General features: G+C 44.1%; 1 protein-coding gene across 1 annotated transcript in view; it reads left to right on the top strand.

The window, feature by feature from the left end:
- The window catches only part of Vmp1 (vacuole membrane protein 1), an 88,629-nt gene extending 82,545 nt beyond the window's left edge, over positions 1–6,084 (top strand). The window contains exons 11-12 of the mRNA XM_051187289.1: positions 4,331–4,433; positions 5,293–6,084. Coding sequence (XP_051043246.1) covers positions 4,331–4,433; positions 5,293–5,436 — 247 coding nt within the window. The 3' untranslated portion in view covers positions 5,437–6,084. The remainder of the gene's footprint in view (positions 1–4,330; positions 4,434–5,292) is intronic.
- Positions 6,085–16,995: the final 10,911 nt, after the last annotated feature.

The following is a 16,995-nucleotide window of genomic DNA, read 5'->3' as shown; positions in this document are numbered from 1 at the left end:
GCCCACTCCCAGCATATCTGAGAACAGAAAATAACACCAGCCTTTATGAGGAGAGTTTAGAACACACATTCCTGTTAGGTACATAATTTCTACAGAGTTAAATGTGTTCCAAAGCTATTTTAAAAATAAGAGAGTTTAACGGGAGGGCATTGGTAGCACATGATTTTAGTCCCAGCACTAAGGAGACAGAGGCAGGTGGATCTCTGTGAGTTCTGGTCTACAGAGCTAGTTCCAGGACTGGCGGAGGGAGGGAGGGAGAAAGAGGAGAGAGAGATGAGAGAGATTGATTGATTGATTGATTACAAACTGGTCAGGGCTCTTATTTCCCTCAGATGTTATTTTGAGGGTATTTGTTGACTTAGTTGGTTGCTTTTTGTTTGTCTGTTTTGTTTTGAGATAGGGTCTTACACTGTTGTCCGTGCTGCGCCCCATTGCGACCTCAAACTCTCAGCATGTCTTCTGTCCTCGTCTTAGGTACTGCAATTATAGGTGCGAGCCACCACATACAGCTTGGTCTTTGTTTTTTTCTTTCTTGTTTTGTTTTTCTTTCTTTTCTTTAAAACGATAATTAACTGTTTGCCAAGAAGTTTGTCTTCTGTCTGTACTAACATATACTTAGGTACAAAATCATGGGACACAGTCAAACACATTAAATCAAGTTTGAGTTCTGAGCTTTAGAGTTTCTTAGGGATTTTCTTTTAAGAGTTTATGATTATTTTTTGTTGCTTAGTTTTGTTTTTTCCTCTCCCCCCCCTTCTAAAAGTCAGTATCAAGAAACAAAATATGAAGTACTACCCACTACCCAAAATATGAAGTACTACCCACCACCCACCAAAAAAAAAAAAAAAATTATTTGTTTGGGGTGGGTATTTATTTTCAGGACAGGGTTTAGGGTTTCTCTGCCCTGGAACTCATTTTGTAGACCAGGCTGGCCTCCAACTCATAGATCCCTCTGTCTCTGCCTCCCAAGTCATCCACAGAATTTTTCCTCCCTATTGTTAAAAAAAAAAAAAAAAAAAAAAAAAAAAAAGTAAATGACATCACCTTCCTTCTTTTAATGATTTCTTATGAGAACAAATAGCTATTTATGAAGCTAATTTAAGCACATTTTAATCTAATAAGTGGTACTACAAGATAGTTAAGTACTATTTGTTCTCCTCTGTATCACAAAACTAGTTCTTTGGATTTATTCAGTACCTAATAGCAGGTGTAGGACTTCACAAGAGTCGTAAGCTGTGTGTGTAAGAGGGCTCTCAGCATGACAGCTGTAAATGGACACTGAGCTCTTACATGAGCCCAGACACACTCATGCAGGCGTGCATTCCTGCAAGAACACTGTTCCTAGTGTGTCAGGACAGACTCTTGCTTCTGGTCACCTGCTCACACATAACCTGAGGAATGAATTTATGAGCTGTTATAGTTTGTCTGAAATGTGTGTTAAGAGTGGCAGCTGTGACTGAGGATATAGCCCAGTTGGTGGGTTGTTTTTTCTAACAACATGAAGCTATGGATTCAACCCTAGCCCTGAATGAGCTGGGTGTGGTGGTGCAGGCCTATAATCCCAGCACTCTGGAGGCAGAGGCAGGAGGGTCATGAGTTCTTGGCATTCTAGGTCATATAACAAGTTCTAGCCCAGCCTGAGCTGCTTGAGTCCCTGCCTGAAGGAAAGGGGGGTTGGGGGTCCGTGGCTAAAAGCACTTGTTGCAGTAGTTCTTTTTTTTTTTTTTTTTCCCTTTCAAAAACTCTATTGCAGGAACACTTTGTGGGGTCCTGTGAGATGCCTAACAACCTAAGTTTAGACTGATAAGACCCACACGGGAGGAGGAAAGAACAGCGAGGTGCACATGGGGGTGCAAGCCTGTTTATCCTAGCACTCAGAAAGCAACAGGCAAGGGTTCTGTGAGCTTCAGGCCATCTGGAGCTCTTGGTGCAGCCTTTTTTAACAAAGGAAGGGGGAAAGGCTGGTGAGATTGTTCAGTGCTTAGGAGCCCTGTTGGACATGCAGAGGGTTCAGTCCCCAACACCTGTATGGTGACTCAGAATCGTCTGCATCCCCAGTCCCAGGGGATCCTACAACCTCTTCGGCATTTCTTGAGCACCTCACACACATGCATGCAGGTAAAACACTCATTTACAATAAATAAATAAGTCTAAACAACCATTATCCTCTGACCTACATATAATATGCACACATACACACAATGGATAAGTAAAGGTTTTAAAGAATGCTCTGTGTCAGACATGGTGGTACATGTCTGTAATCCCATCACTCAGAAGGTAGAAAGGTAGGAGGGTAGTGAATTTGATGTCAGCGTGGGACACTTAGTAAGACCCTGTCTCAAAAAAAGATAAAGTAACATACACGAGTAGTTCCTGCACCCGGAAGGTGGAGGCAGGGACTTAGAATACCTACTCAGTTCAAAGCCAGCCTGAAGTACTGAAGATGCTGTCTCCAAAGAGAGGAAGCTGTTAATAGGCTACATTAAATAGTTGGCTTTAAAACTCTACCTACATTTCAAATGTGTTATGATTTAGATTTTATTCAGATCACTTATTTGCTCATAGTAGTTTAGTTATTATATCTAAAATATTTTTATATAAAACTTTTTAACTTTTTTGATTTTGGCTTTTTGAGACAGGGTTTCTCTGTGTAACAGCCTGGGCCGTCCTGGAACTAGCTCTTTAGTCCAGGTTGGCCTCAGACTCAGAGAACCACCTGCCTCTGCCTCTGCCTCTGCCTCATGAGTGCAGACAAAAATAAAAAACTCTTATCATCTGTCCTCACCTCTTTCCTCATCTTCAGTGGGAATTTGCAGGACAAATCCCTCCACACCACTACCACAGCTCTCCAGAGCATACTATACCGAGCACCTCCATAAACTTATTTTACCATTAGTACCAAAACAACTCCTTATAAAATCTGCAGTCAGCTGACCTTAGAGTGGTAGCAACTGTTGGCTTCTTCAAACTGTTATGAGGGGATTCTGGAATGGCTGCTGTTTCTCACTGCCTGCAAGAAGAGATTTAAAATCCTGTCTTCCACTTTGTTAATAATTGCGGCCCTTGGCAGTTTGAGTGCTGGTGGTAAGGCTGAGTGAACTCACCTATGAAGAGGTGCACTTTGTTTCAAGGTGTTTGTTTTGTTTTTCTCTTTTCTATAGCATGGACACAAAGCAAGGACTCCTTTAAATGTTGAGTGATTGATAAGTAAAGGATGAAAGAAGAGGAAACTGGGCAGCAGTTTGGCAGTTGTTACTGTCTGGCAAATGTAATAGCAAAAGACTAGTCTTATTCTTCTGCTTTTGTAAGCAGCAACTTAATTGTTCACTGGAGTCAGCACACTTTGCAGTAGCTCTGGGCACTGCACACATGCACCTTCCATAGGTTCTCTGGCCCTAGGAAAAGTATAGGCTTGTTTGCCTGTTAGCAAATAAGACAGGTGGGAAAAGAAAGGGTACAGGAAATAAGGATGTTTATTTTACAGAGCTGCCCCACAGTACCATTTTTAAAAGCCTGTTAGCTATCAAAAGGAAAAAGAAACCTGGGAGCCCGGTAGCTTCACTTGCCAGACCGGTTTTACAACCTTGGCTCCACAAACTGGAGAGCTTGCTTGGTCCAGAGCCTTATCAGAGAGTGCTATCCAGACACCTTGGAACAGGCTGTTTAGTAATGTTCAGGAGTTTCTGTGCAAACATCCATCATAAGCCATGAAATGATTCAAGGTCCGGAGTTCCTTCTTTGTTCCTTTGTTAATCACTGACTTCTGGGGAGGGGGAGGTGCCTCCCGAATGTGCTAATGCATTCTTTTTGGATAAGGATGACGCAGGGATTGTCCTAATAAGGACTTAGATTGAGAAAGCACCTCCCACCCCCACACATAGCCCCCCCTGAGAAGATGGGACAGTCAGAGAGAGGGAGGGCAGTTTCTTTTTTAACTAGAGATGACACAAGCATAAGTCATTTCCTTATTAATCGGTTTAAACCAGTTCTTACAGGAACTAGTGGTGATAAATGTGGGACTTCTCAGAAGTCATTCATTTTATTCTTTGTGCCACACCAGTGTGCAGTGTCTGCTGCGCTGGCCTCACTCTCCTGTGATAGCCGTGGCACTGGGCTCACATTTCCAGTTTCTTCCAGTTGCTTGGAGGAGGAATTTTTATCCACTAAACAAGTTTCACAGGGTTGCTCAGCTCTGATTTTGTGTTTTGTTCTTTTTATACAGTCCCTGCCTTTTTTTTTTTTTTTTTTAAGTCTGAGGGGTAAGTAGATTAACATTTCTCTTGCTTTTCTTCCCAAATGTGTCTGTCTTTGCTTTGGTACCTCCTTCCAGTGCTGTCCCCGGCATAGGTCCGTCTCTACAGAAGCCTTTTCAGGAGTACCTGGAGGCCCAACGGCAGAAGCTCCACCACCACAGCAAAGTGGGCTCCCCACAGGTGAGGACCCTCCCTCCAGCTTCAGCCTCCAGTGACATTCGCTTCTCTCCCGATTTCTGGATGGACTGTGTGGGGTTGTTTACCAGTCTCTTGGCAGAAGTTGAGGCTGTGTATTCTTTACTGGGAAATGGGTCTTGTGTCTGTCGGGTGTTTTCAGAAACAAGGATGGGGGAATGGAAGACAGTGTTTCTGCTGTGTGCAGTGTTGTCTTGATCTTGAATGAGTTATTACAGACACTTCCAGACTAGGTTAAAAGTTAGGTAACGGGGACATGAATATGCTTTTTCATTTCTGCTGTGGGAAAGTCGCTGTTTGCTTCCTTCTTTTTGTCTTTTTTAAATAAAGCAAGGCTCCCACCACAGCTGAACTTGAATAAACAGCCTGGCAATGCATTCTGTCAGGAGTTATGAGGCAGAGTAAAAAACCAGCAGGGATGAGTGAGCAGCAGCCTGAACCAAGAAGCCTGGAGGAAAGCAGTTGTTTTTCATTGGCTTTGGACTCTTCATGTAACCCTTTGCTGCCATCAGTTGTCCAAACATAGCTCACATTTATGTCCTAAAAGCAGCTCCAACACTGAAACAAAGATCTGCAAGGCAGCTGTAGAGGGTAGACCACTATTCCTAGTATAAGAGAGCAGCCCACCTCCATCCCTCCCTAAACTATTTAAGCTAGCATCAACTTTGCTTGTTCACAAGCATTGTGAACTCCGGTAGCTAAGTGTAAATTTCAGGGTACCTAGAGACAGGCTTCTTAATTGTTTGGGTTGTCTAGGCAAGCCTCAGGTCTCATCATTTCCTTTGATGCATTGTTGAACAGAGGAAAGCCTTTTTCTTGAATTGTTCTGCCTTCTTTTCTGCAGGGAGAAAACTGGTTGTCCTGGATGTTTGAGAAGCTGGTCGTTGTAATGGTGTGTTACTTTATCCTGTCTATCATTAACTCCATGGCACAAAGTTATGCCAAACGAATCCAGCAGCGCTTGAACTCAGAGGAGAAAACTAAATAAGCAGAGAAAGCTTTTTATCTGCAGAAGTTAGCATGGAGGGGTCCTGCTTCACAATGGGAGGGCTCTAACAAGGAAGGAAGATTCCCTTTTCCATCCTGTATTGATTTTTAAAACATTCTTCCTGAAGCAGTTTAGTCCATATTTTACACTGGCATACTTTTCCTTTATGTGTTAAGGTAAGGTCTTCACCCTCCGTTCAATCCACATGTATTTTGTTAGGGTGGATATGATACCCTGCTGCAGACTCAACAAAGATTGGCCTTCTGCTACTTTCAAAGGGCCCACGTGGTACAATTGGAGAACCCCTGCCACACAAAATGTTCTAAAGTATGTTAAATATGGCAGGCTTCTTAGGCTTGTCACAAATGATTGTTTTTTCTAAGTCATCAAATGTATATAAGTTACTATATATTGGATAGCAGTCTTGCATGTCTATCATGGAACAATTTAATATGCCTTCCTTTCCCACCCTCAAAAAGGCCATTTTATGATGCATTGCACACCCTCTGGGGAAATTGATCTTTAAATTTTGAGACAGTATAAAGAAAATCTGGTTGGTGTCTCACAAATGAGCACACCATTTTTTATTCTGTATATTTAGAATGAAGTCGTGAAAAACTTTATAAAGACATCTTTGATCATTCTGAAGCTGTGTCTGTTTTCTTAATGGTATGGGCTTTCTTCTTTTTCACCTCTACCCAGTGAGTGGCAGTCCTGCCAAATATACTTACAAGATATACTTACAACCTAAGCTGTAATTTATTGTCTCAAAGAGCCACCGCCAAGGTATCTTGTTATGCTGGACCCGGAGAGAGAGGTTCACCTGGCATAGGAATCTCTTAATTAATTTTTAAAAAAAAAAAAAAAGTAGTGATGTATAAATCAAAGGACAGTGGCAAAAAACACTTTTTTATGTTCATGTTAGTCTTAGCTGTTTGTATCTGACTTTAACAGATGGAAGTTTATTTCTGTGTGTTTCTGTGTTTTATTCTTAATGTGGTTTTCCTTTGACATTTTCCTGATTGACCCTGTTCATTTTGTTTCGCTTGATAGGAGAATAAACAACTTTCTTTCCTAGAATTGGCATTAAGCCTCAGCAGGCCAGAGATGCTTGCTTTGCTTTAAATCCTGCCTGGGCACCTCTTGCTTGCCAACCGTCGTGACATCTGCATGGTTGTACCACCTTGTCGGGTAGCTTATCAGACTGATGTTGACTGTTGAATCTCATGGCAACAGCAGTCGATGGGCTGTCTGACATTTTGGTATCTTTCATCTGACCATCCATATCAAATGTTTTCATTCAAACATAACCCAGCATCTTGGTTTCAGTCCTTACATCTGATGACACTTGAACCTTTATGCCTGGTACTGCAGCAGTATCGAGAAGAGACTTCCTAGGAGATTGGAGTTGTGATAATCATAGCTAAATAAATAAAATTAAAAGTTACCTTGCCTCATGGATTTTGGAAAGGTTGTTATTTAACTTTGTTTTGTTTTTTGGCTGGTTGGTTCTTATTTTTGTTTTGTTTTTATTTTTTTTTTTTTGTTTGTTTGTTTTATTTTGTTTTTTTCTTTTCAGGGACTAACAATTTCTTACCTGGCTATACTTGAAAAGCAGTACCCAAATTAACAGATGAATTATGCATTTGTTTGTTTGTTTGTGATAATGTACCAATGTATGGACCAGACTCACAAGTGCTAGACTTAGACCAATATAATTTATATAGTCTCAGATAGCCAACACCAGAATTCCCTTGCTAGGTTCTTGTTTGTTTCATCTCCTTCCTTCACCTATTTTATTTTGTGTTTACTTGAAAAAAAGAAGGGGCTAAGTATGAATTATATTAAATCTGTGATGTATTTATAAATTTGATTCAGGGTAGGATATTAAGGATATTAGAGAGAAAAACTTTTTTTTTTTTTTTAAGATAAAAGCCTAGGAAATTCATCAAATCTCAAATGAACCCTGTTCATTTTCCCTGGATCCCAGCTATAACTGTGTGATAACCCTCCTGTCCAGTGGGTTCCATTAACCACTAACATAGATATAGCTACATGCCTCCAAAGATACTACTACCTGATTCCAGCCAGTAGAAGCCCAGAAAACTTGCAGGTGCAATGATTTGATATTCCTGAAACTCAAGGGAGCTTGGACATTCCAACTCCATCTTTACGGAAGTCTCATTTTGTTCCTCACCGCATCCCAGCTAAATGACCCACTAGCAATTTATACCCTCAAGCCCTACTGTGAGAATGGTAGTCAGCCCTGGCTTCCATGGCTTTCTGGCACCCGCATGTCTGCATAATCGGGATTGTGAAGCTCTGAAGGAAGTTTTCATTTATTTGGATAGTGGGCACCTAGTCCAGTGGTTCTCAACCTATGGGTCATGATCCCTTTGACAAACCTTTATCTCCAAAAATATTTACATTATAATTCATAACAGAAGCAAAATTACAGTTATGAAATAGCAACAAAAATAATTTTGTGTTTGGAGGTAACCACTACATGAGGAACTATATTAAAAGTTGCAGCATTAAGAAGGTTGAGAACCACTGCCCGGTCCTGCAAGCTGCTAACAATGTAGAAAAAGTTAAGAATGCAAACGGCATTTTATGTATACTAGGTGTGGAAGTACATCCTGTAGTGAGTGCTCCCAATCTCAGCCTGTGTACCCAGCATGCCCTGTGGTGGTACAGCATGAGACAGTAATTGAACCCTGTTCACTAGTCATTCAACTGTCCCCACCAAATACAAGTACTGCATTTAGCTAAATAAGTTGCCTGCAGTAAATGTCCCTATAGCTCCAGTTTTTGTTTATTCTTTTGCTTGTCTGTTTTGAGACGGTTTCTCTGTGTCGTCCTGACTGTCCTAGAACTCCCCATATAGAGCAGGCTAGCCTCAAACTCAGACGTCCCCCTTTCCTTAGCCTGTCAGCGCTGGGAGTAAAGGTGTGTTGCCTTTAGTCCACACCCAGCCTTAACTTATCAATAAGATTTCACTATTTTTAATTACTGTATCAGAAGAGAGATGGCATTGCATGCCTTGGACCTGGAATCACAGGTGATGATGGAACATTGAATGTGAGTGTTAGGAACTGAACTCTGGGCCTCTACACGAGCAGTGTATGCTCTTAACTATTGAGCCATCTTTCCAGGCCTTGTCTTCAGTTTTTAAATTATCAAAGATTATCTTATACACATGCAGAAAGGTCATAATGTAGTCACTCCATCAGAAACCTGTGCAGCTGCTCTAAGTTAAAACCTAGCACTGCCAAGCACACACACAGACACATTAAGTGAGTGTAAAAAGAACCTTAGAGTAAACTGAATCCGGATATCTAATATAGGTTACTAGGTGAATGTGCTTAAAACCACTTTTTTAAAAAACATTTGATAGCATGCCAGATCTTTTTGCTTTGTTTGTTTCAAGACAGGGCTTCTCTGTGTTCACCTGGCTGTCCTGTAACTCTGTAGATCAGGCTGGCATCCTGAGTTCTGGGATTAAAAGCGGCACCTGATATTTTTTAATAGACAAAAAAAGAAAGAGCTAGTTATGTTCTTCATAAATTACTTGGTTTTATGTACATACGCTGGTGGTATTATAGCACAGGAGGACACTGGTATAGACAGACAGCTAACACAGCACCAGGCTTGACTTGTTACCTTTAATGTACAACTAAGAATTAACCTAGTAAGAACTTAGGGACACTTCTTAAAGCCAGTATCCTCTCTCATACCAGCCAACCTCCTCTGGCATTCTGCCATGTTTTATGGCAAACGATACGCTAAACAGAACTACTGCACCTGAAGCTGTCCCTGCCTTTATTCTGGACAACACAAAAGAGGACATCTAGTCTACCTTCTAGTCCAACAATTGTAGAGATCTTCCGTGCTTGGTTAGCCGGGGCTTGGGTTTCAGTCCCTTTCCTGCAGGGCCTAGAGTTCGCCTGAGGTAATATGTTTGCCTTGGAGGTGAGGCCTTGAATTGCAGCAAATAACCTACCAATATGCATTTTGCATATTTAACCTGTTCTGGGAAGAGATCTTACAAAAGCCTGTGATACAGAGCTGCTTATTCAGGCCTTTAGAATTGCATGGTGCTGTGATAGGCCGGTGCCAACTGTTCTTGCTCTTTGACCCTCAAGAGCCTCACAGATTTCTGTGTGGGTGTTAATACTAAATTAAAAGGGAGGTTGTTTTAGATGGCCTTGCTCTCCACCAGGAGTCACTTCAGATCTGAATTTAAACTCTCCCATCAGGAGACTGACCCAAATCCAGTGAGAATGTGTCAGTTGCAAGTGACTGGCTAGATCTGGGAACAGAAATGCGACTTTTGAGTGTGTGTTATCCAGATCTACCAGCTAGTCACCCTTGAAACAGTTGGACATCACGCCCTCTCAAAGTAGCGTTTTTCACGTGCACAGAGTTGATTCCTTGAGTCTGTAGCAGTTGCTCTAACTTTGCCTTGAGCTGGTTTAGGACGAAGGAGTCTATTGAGACTACACTTCTGTCCTGATCTCAATTGCTTCGGGAAGGAAGAGAATTTTACAGTGCAGGGTTTACGGGGAAATTCCCTTCTCCATCTGAGGCCAGGTGTCCAACCTGTTTGTTAACCATTTCCAAATGACTCAAAGGACAGACAGGAAGTGCTTGGACATGTTCCAGCGCCATTTCTACAAACCAGCTCTTATTTGCATGGAAAACACATTCCAGAATTCTGAAAGGCTCCAGCCTCCTGGGACCCCTGAGCCGCCTATGCCAACTGACAATTGGGGTCTTCAGGTATTTCTCGCCTCCTTGGATGGTCCTCTACCTAAAACCTTAATTCTGGAGGCCTCTGTAACTGCTCTTCCCTCCCCCGCTACCTTAAGTGTGGCGTCTCCCTGCTACCATCTGTCCCTTTTGCAGGACAGAAAATGAGCAGTCCTTGGGGCCTCCTTGGACTGACCCAGCTGAACAGCATTGCCTAACTGTGTTCTAGACTTCCAGATCAAAGAAGAAAAGTGCCTTGGGGTAGTGAGGCCAGTTAGGCATTTGAGAAAAGGGGTGGCTGTGCCTTTCCCTGGAAATTAGATCTTTGTTTTGTTTTGTTTTGCTGGCGGTCCCCCCTTCTCCCCCAACCCACTCCTCACCAAGTGTAGAGATCACAGCACAGTTACTCCTGCCTGGCCATGCCCCCAAGGAATGGTGCTCTGCTCAACCCAATCACTTTTTGTTGTTGTTTCAACACAGGGTTTCTTTGTGTACCCTTGGCTGTCCTGGAACTCACAGTATAGACCAGGCTGGCCTTGAACTCAGAGATCCACCTGTGTCTGCCCACCCCCACTCCACCCTCTCAACCCCTGTGCTGGGACTGAAGGTGTATGCCACCACTGCTAGGCCCAATCACTTTTCAAGAAGGCCAAAAATAAAGTGAGAGAGCCTCTAGCTTCAGCCCCTCTCCACCCAGCTGGAGAGCAAGTCCTGGACCTCCAGCAGTCACCCACAAGGTGTGGCCATGTTCTCAATGTTCACCCACTGCCCGGCCCCTCCTCCCTCCCAGGCCACTGTGACACATTACACTCCGCAGTGCTGGCAGCTCCCAGGGACGGCCCTGATAGGCCCTGAACCAGGAAGCACAGTGAGCTGCTCTAACTGATAATGATTGCTTGCTTCCTAGTGGATACTGTTCTCCGTCTTATTGTACTTAATCGTTTAATCCTAACTGCAACCCCAGGAGGGCATTTAGAGTGGGAGGTTCAGCAGTTTGTGGGTGGTGAGGGCACCAACAAGGAAGTAGACGTGTAGGCCTTGGCCCTGCAGCTCTTACGCACTCTGTTGTGTAGAAATCAGTGCAAAAGTTCAAGTTGCATCTTGTGATTGCTGAGTCGGTGGAGAAAGGAAGACAGCAGAAGCCAAGGCCACCGCCTCAGAAGTCAGGCAGCTTCTCCAACCCCCTAGCCAGCCTGTGAGGTCAGGTTCCCAGGGTGCTCTCCGTGGTAACAATGATTATTAAATGATTCAGATTTGTATAGGTCTTTTTCTTTTCAACTTTGGGACAAGGTCTCACTTTGCGGCCCTGCCTCTCCCTCTGAGTCCTGGGATTAAAGCTGTACACCTCTCTTCATGTTCAGAGTGCTTTCACATCTTGAGTTGTTTGTTTTAATCTTCCTAACAACCATGGCATGGCATTAACCACACTTTAAAAGAAAAAAAAAAAAGAGGTGGGTGGGGGCAGAATATGATCTCAGCACCTGGGAAGCAGAGGTAGGGGATCTCAAGTTTGAGGCCAACGTGGCCTACATGGTGAGACCTTGTCAAAACAATTTTTCTTTCTCTGGTTTTTCTGGACAGGGTTTCTCTGTATTGCTTTGGAGCTTGTCCTGGAACTCGCTCTGTAGACCACGCTGGCCTCAAACACACAGAGGTCTGCCCGCCTCTGCCTCCCGAGTGCTAGCACAAGAGGCGTGTGCCAACACCGCCCTGCTCAAAACAATTCTTTTTTTTTTTTTTTAAGAGAAAGAAATTAAAAGAGAAAGAAAATTCCTGATTGAGAATTGAGAGGAGTTTCCTTGAGGAGCTGCATTAGAGCTGAAAGAGAAGGCATGCTAATGAGACAAAACTCAGCAAGAGATACCAAGAGGAGGAGCCAGGTGTGGTGGGACAGCCTTTACTCCCAGCACTTGGGAGGTAAAGGCAGGAGGACCAGGAGTTGAAGGCCAAGCTAGGCTGGATGAGACCCTGACTTGAAAGAAACAAGAACAGAAAGGGCCTTGGGGGGTGGGGTGTAGAAGGAGCAAGATCAGTGGATGCACCAGCTGAGGTCCACCAAAGTCCTCTATTCCTTACTGTAGTCTTTTGTTTTCTTGAAGGTGCTTTGGAGCCCTGACACAGTTCATAGTGGCACCAACAGAAGAAGAGTACTTAATTTACAAGTCATTTGTCGTGTGTGTGTGTGTGTGTGTGTGTGTGTGTGTGTGTGTGTGTGTGTGCGCGTGTGTGTTTGGTCTGTTGCCCCTAGAACATTGTCTCTAAGGATCCTTTGTGTGAGTGGCCAACAGCATATGCTTAATGCATCAGTCCAATTAGGAGCTGCTCTCCAGACAGAGGCCGGTGTATGGCGCAGGGCTGGAGTAAAAGGGGTGGAGAAGTGGGAAGGCTGGGCAGGAGGCTCAGTGGATACAATGCTTGCCACACAAGCATGTGGCCCGGAGTGGGTTCCCCAGCACTGGGGGAGCAGAAACCAGAGGGTCCCCAGAGTGGCCATTAACTAAGAGTTCCATGAGAGACCTTTCCTCAAAAAGTGTCAGTGACAGGAAACATCTGACATCAACCTCTGTCCTCCACACACATACACCGCACAACAGATAGAAAGAGAAGAACATGGCCGCCCTCTAGGAAAGATGTGTAAAAGGAGGAGGTATGAGGAAGATCCTACTCTGGCCTCTGGCTCCCCATCCTGTTCTGGCACACACACTGGACATCACAGAACCTTGAGCAAACGCCCTCCGAACTTTCCCATAAGAGATAGGAGCCTTCACTTGTGTAGCATTTGCTGAAAAGATGCCACTGTGACTAGAGCTTTGAGTCACAGGAAACTAAAACTTCCCCTCTCCTCCTGTGTCCCTGGCTCCTCCCTGTGAGGCTGGAGGGTGGTGATTCCTGGAGAGATGGCCTTTCTATATAAGGAGAAAAGTTGGTACCGGGTGTTGCTGTCTTCCCCTGGATGACAGCCGCAGCCTCAGCCAGGAGCCCAGATGTGTTTCCAAGGCAGAGTGAGGGCTTTTCCCAGCTGCCTCTGCCAAACCCGAAGGCAGCATGGTGATTGAAGCATCTTTTGGAGTGTGTGGTGAAGGCAGTTTTCCACTTGGCTGCTTTGGTGCTGAGTTTGTTTACATGTTTTGGTAAATGTGTTGTTGCTTATTGAAGTTGACTGAATACTCATTGAAAATAAGTGGGATGTGACCATAATGTCACCACTGCAGGAGCATCAGGGTTCAGCAAGAGAGGTTTGACTTGTGTATACTCCTGTGGTGGAGATTGGGTGAGAGCAAATTCCACTTGCAGGCTCCTGCATTGTTTTCAAAGACTGGGAGGATTGGGGTGTCACTGTTAGAGGGTTCTCATGGAATCTGGCATAACTAGGTGCTGATCCTGTGAAGATGTGGACAGGAATTTCTTAAGTGGGATGCTTCATGGTCCTTTCACAACATGGTAGTCAGTTCTCAGATGTTCTACATTTGCTTGAAAAATAAAGGAATCCAGACACGGAGATCCAGCTCTCCTCACAAGAGACCCGCAGCCCTTCCAGAGGATCCAGTGCCCTCTTCCAACCTCTGGATGCTGAGCTTGCACATGGTACACATACATGCAAACAAAACCCTTGTAAAATGACTCCATGGAGGGCTGGGGATGTAGCGTGGGTGGTAGAGAGCTTGCCTGGCATGCCTGAAATCCTAGGCCCCTTGTCCTGAGCTGCCTGAACAGGGCATGGTGGTGCCAGCTGGGAATCCGAGGGCTGAGGAGATGAGGCCACATGGCTCAGCATCAACACTTGCCACCTTTCCAGAGAGCCCATGTTTGTTTGACAGCACCCGTGTCGATAGCCCCAGTTCCAGGGAATCCCATCCCCTCTTTTGGTTTGCACAGGCTCCTATGTACCCATGGCATACCCTTACACCCAGCATCTAAGTACAGTAAGTTCATGGCCTTCCTCAGCTACACAGCAAGTCAGAAATGAACTCTAGTTCCTGCAGAAGGAAGTAAAATGTCCTTTGAGGTATACATTTTCCTGATTTACTCTTCCCACCCTTTGTTACAGTTTCTGACTCACTAGACTTCAGTCTGTGTTCTTCAAACTGTTTCCATGTGGGTGTTAACATCCTTTAATAAATTAATTGCCTCAGCCACAGTGTTGGGTGCCTGATGTCTCAGCTACCTGGGAGGCTGAGACAGAAAGAAGCATGTCTTGAGCCAGTTCAGAACAATACAGAGAAAACAAAGATGTCAGGCATGATGGTGCACACCTTCCACCCCAGCACAAGAGGCAGAAGTAGGTGGATCTTTGTGAGTCTGAGGCCAGCCAGGTTTCCATAGCAAATTCTAGAGCTACTCGGTAAGACTCTGTCTCCAAAACAAACAAGCAGGGAATGGGGAGAGGCAAGGTGTCAGGGATATAGCTCAGTTGTTCAGTGTTTGCCTAGCAAGCTCCCTGACACCACATAGACTAGACAAGGCAGTGCACACCTGTGACCCCAGATAGCACAGCTGGGCACATGCTTTATGTGTAGGTGTTTTGTCCTTGTGTGTCTGCGGGCCATGTGTATATCTGATGCCCAAGGAGGCCAGAAGGCATAAGATCTCTTGGGCCTAGGACTACAGAAGGTTGTAAGCCAACATGTGGGTTCTGGAACTCCAATTCCAGTCCACTGGTAGAGCAGCCAGTGCACTTAATATTGCTGAGCCAAAGACTATCTTTAAAAAAAAAAAAAACCAGAAAAACACAACAAAACAACAACAACCAAAAACCTAGGTGTGATGCTGTACCTTTGTCTCCAAACAAAAAAACAGAGGGGAGGGAGGATGGCTAAGTAGGAAAAGGTGCTTGCTGCAGAAGGCTGACCATCTGGGTTCAATCCATGAGACCTACATGGTGGAAAGAAAGAGCCAACTCTGACCTCCGCACACAAAACAGCCCTCTGTGTAGCCCTGGCTGCCCAGGAACTCGCTCTGTAGAGCAGGCTGGCCTCAAACTCCTGAGTACTGGGATCGAAGGCATGTGCCATCACTTCCGTCCGAATTCCTTATGTTCTCCAACCTGACTTCAGTTGCATTCATGCATGTATGTGTGTGTACATATATGCTTGAATAAAATGACCTCAGAGACATTATTAATTTTTGTTTTAATTTTTCAAGATACATGTGGGTGTTTAGCCTGCACAATGTGTAAGTTGCCTGGTTTCAGGTGCCTGGGACTAACTGGAGTTACAGATGGGAATGTGCTACTAAGAATGGAAACAGGATTCTTACAACGTTGGTGGTGCATGCCTTTTGTGCCAGCACTTGGGAGGCAAGAGGTAGGCAGATCTCTGTGAGTTCAAGGCCAGCCTGATCTACAAAAGCTAGTTCCAGGACAGGCTCCAAAGACACAGAGAAACCCTGTCTTGAAAAACAAAACAAAACAAAACAAAAAAAAAAAAAAAAAAAGGAATGGAAACGGTCCTTTGGAAGAAGAGCCAGTGCTCTTAAGCACTGAACTATCTCTCCAGCTCTACACTACACTTTGTTTTTAATTATATTTATTACTTATTATTTGTGGAAGCCAAAGTACAATTTACAGGGGTTATTTCTCTCCTTCCACCCTGTGGGTTGGAAATTGAACTCAGGTCATGAGGCTTTACCTGCTGGATTACATTACTGGTCTGTTTTGTTTCTGAGACATGCTCTCATGTGTCCCAGTCTGGCCTGGAATTCTCTGTGCAGCCAAGGATGAGCTTGAACTTCTGATCCTCCTGCCTCTGCTTCCAGAGTGCTGGCATTATAGGCATACTGTGCCCACTTTATGTATGTAGTGCTAGGTGCTGAACTAGGACTTCAAGCATGGTAGACAAGTGCTCTGCTGTCTTAGCCACTTTCCCAGCCCTGGGGTTTGGTTTGGTTTTGTTGTTTGACAAAGGGCTTCATGTAGCCCAGGTTGGACTTGTATTTGCTATGTAGCTTAAGCTGGTCTTGAATTTCTTTTCCTCCTGCTTTCATTTCCCAAGTGCTGGGATTACATACATGTACTACCAACCCAGAGTGATTTTGTTGTTATTGTTTTGGGTTTTGTTTTTTTGTGTTTTTTGTTTGTTTCGTTTTCGAGACAGGATTTCTCTGCATCACTATGTAGACCTGGAACTCACAGAGATCCACCTGCCTCTGCCTCCCAAGTGCTGGGGCTGAAGGTGCGTGCCACCAACGCCCACTCCCAGAGTATTTTTAATTGTACTGTGAGGTTGAAGAGGGCTCAGCAGTTGGGAGCATTTGCTTAACAGGCTTCCCTGTGTCCCTGAGATTTGACAGCTGTGCATTTCTTCTGGAGTTAGAGGTTTAAATTCATCTGTCTGGTAAGCGTGTGAGTCAGGCATGTGCTTGTCAGCACAGAATGTGCTGAGTGGTGAGCATCTTCCTGGCAGGGCCCAGGTTAGACTCACTTCTGTACCACCATCTCCACAGCCCTTCCTCGCAGGTGTTCAGCTCACATCCTGCTCCTTCATGCTGATCTCATAAGTCCAGCCTAAGCAAGAGACCTTTTTCCAAAAAGGAAACTCCTATCTTTTGCCTTATTTTCTTTCTTTCTTTCTTTTTTTTTTTTTTTTTTTTTTTTTTTTTTTTTCTTTTTTTTTTTTTTTTTTTAACAGAGTTGCCTGTGCTGGAGCTCACTCTGTAGACCAGGCTGGCCTTGAACTCACAGAGGTTTATGTCTGCCTCCTCAGTGATGGCATTAAAAGTGTGTACTTGGCTTATGTTTCTTACTATCTTTTCCCCATGCCCTCTTACCTAGTAAGTATAAGGAAGTTTTGTCCACACTTTTACAATTCC

Source organism: Phodopus roborovskii, unplaced genomic scaffold (assembly GCF_943737965.1).
Source record: "Phodopus roborovskii unplaced genomic scaffold, PHOROB, whole genome shotgun sequence".
NCBI classification, from domain to species: domain Eukaryota; kingdom Metazoa; phylum Chordata; class Mammalia; order Rodentia; family Cricetidae; genus Phodopus; species Phodopus roborovskii.
This window is presented reverse-complemented; position numbering and strand designations above follow the sequence as displayed.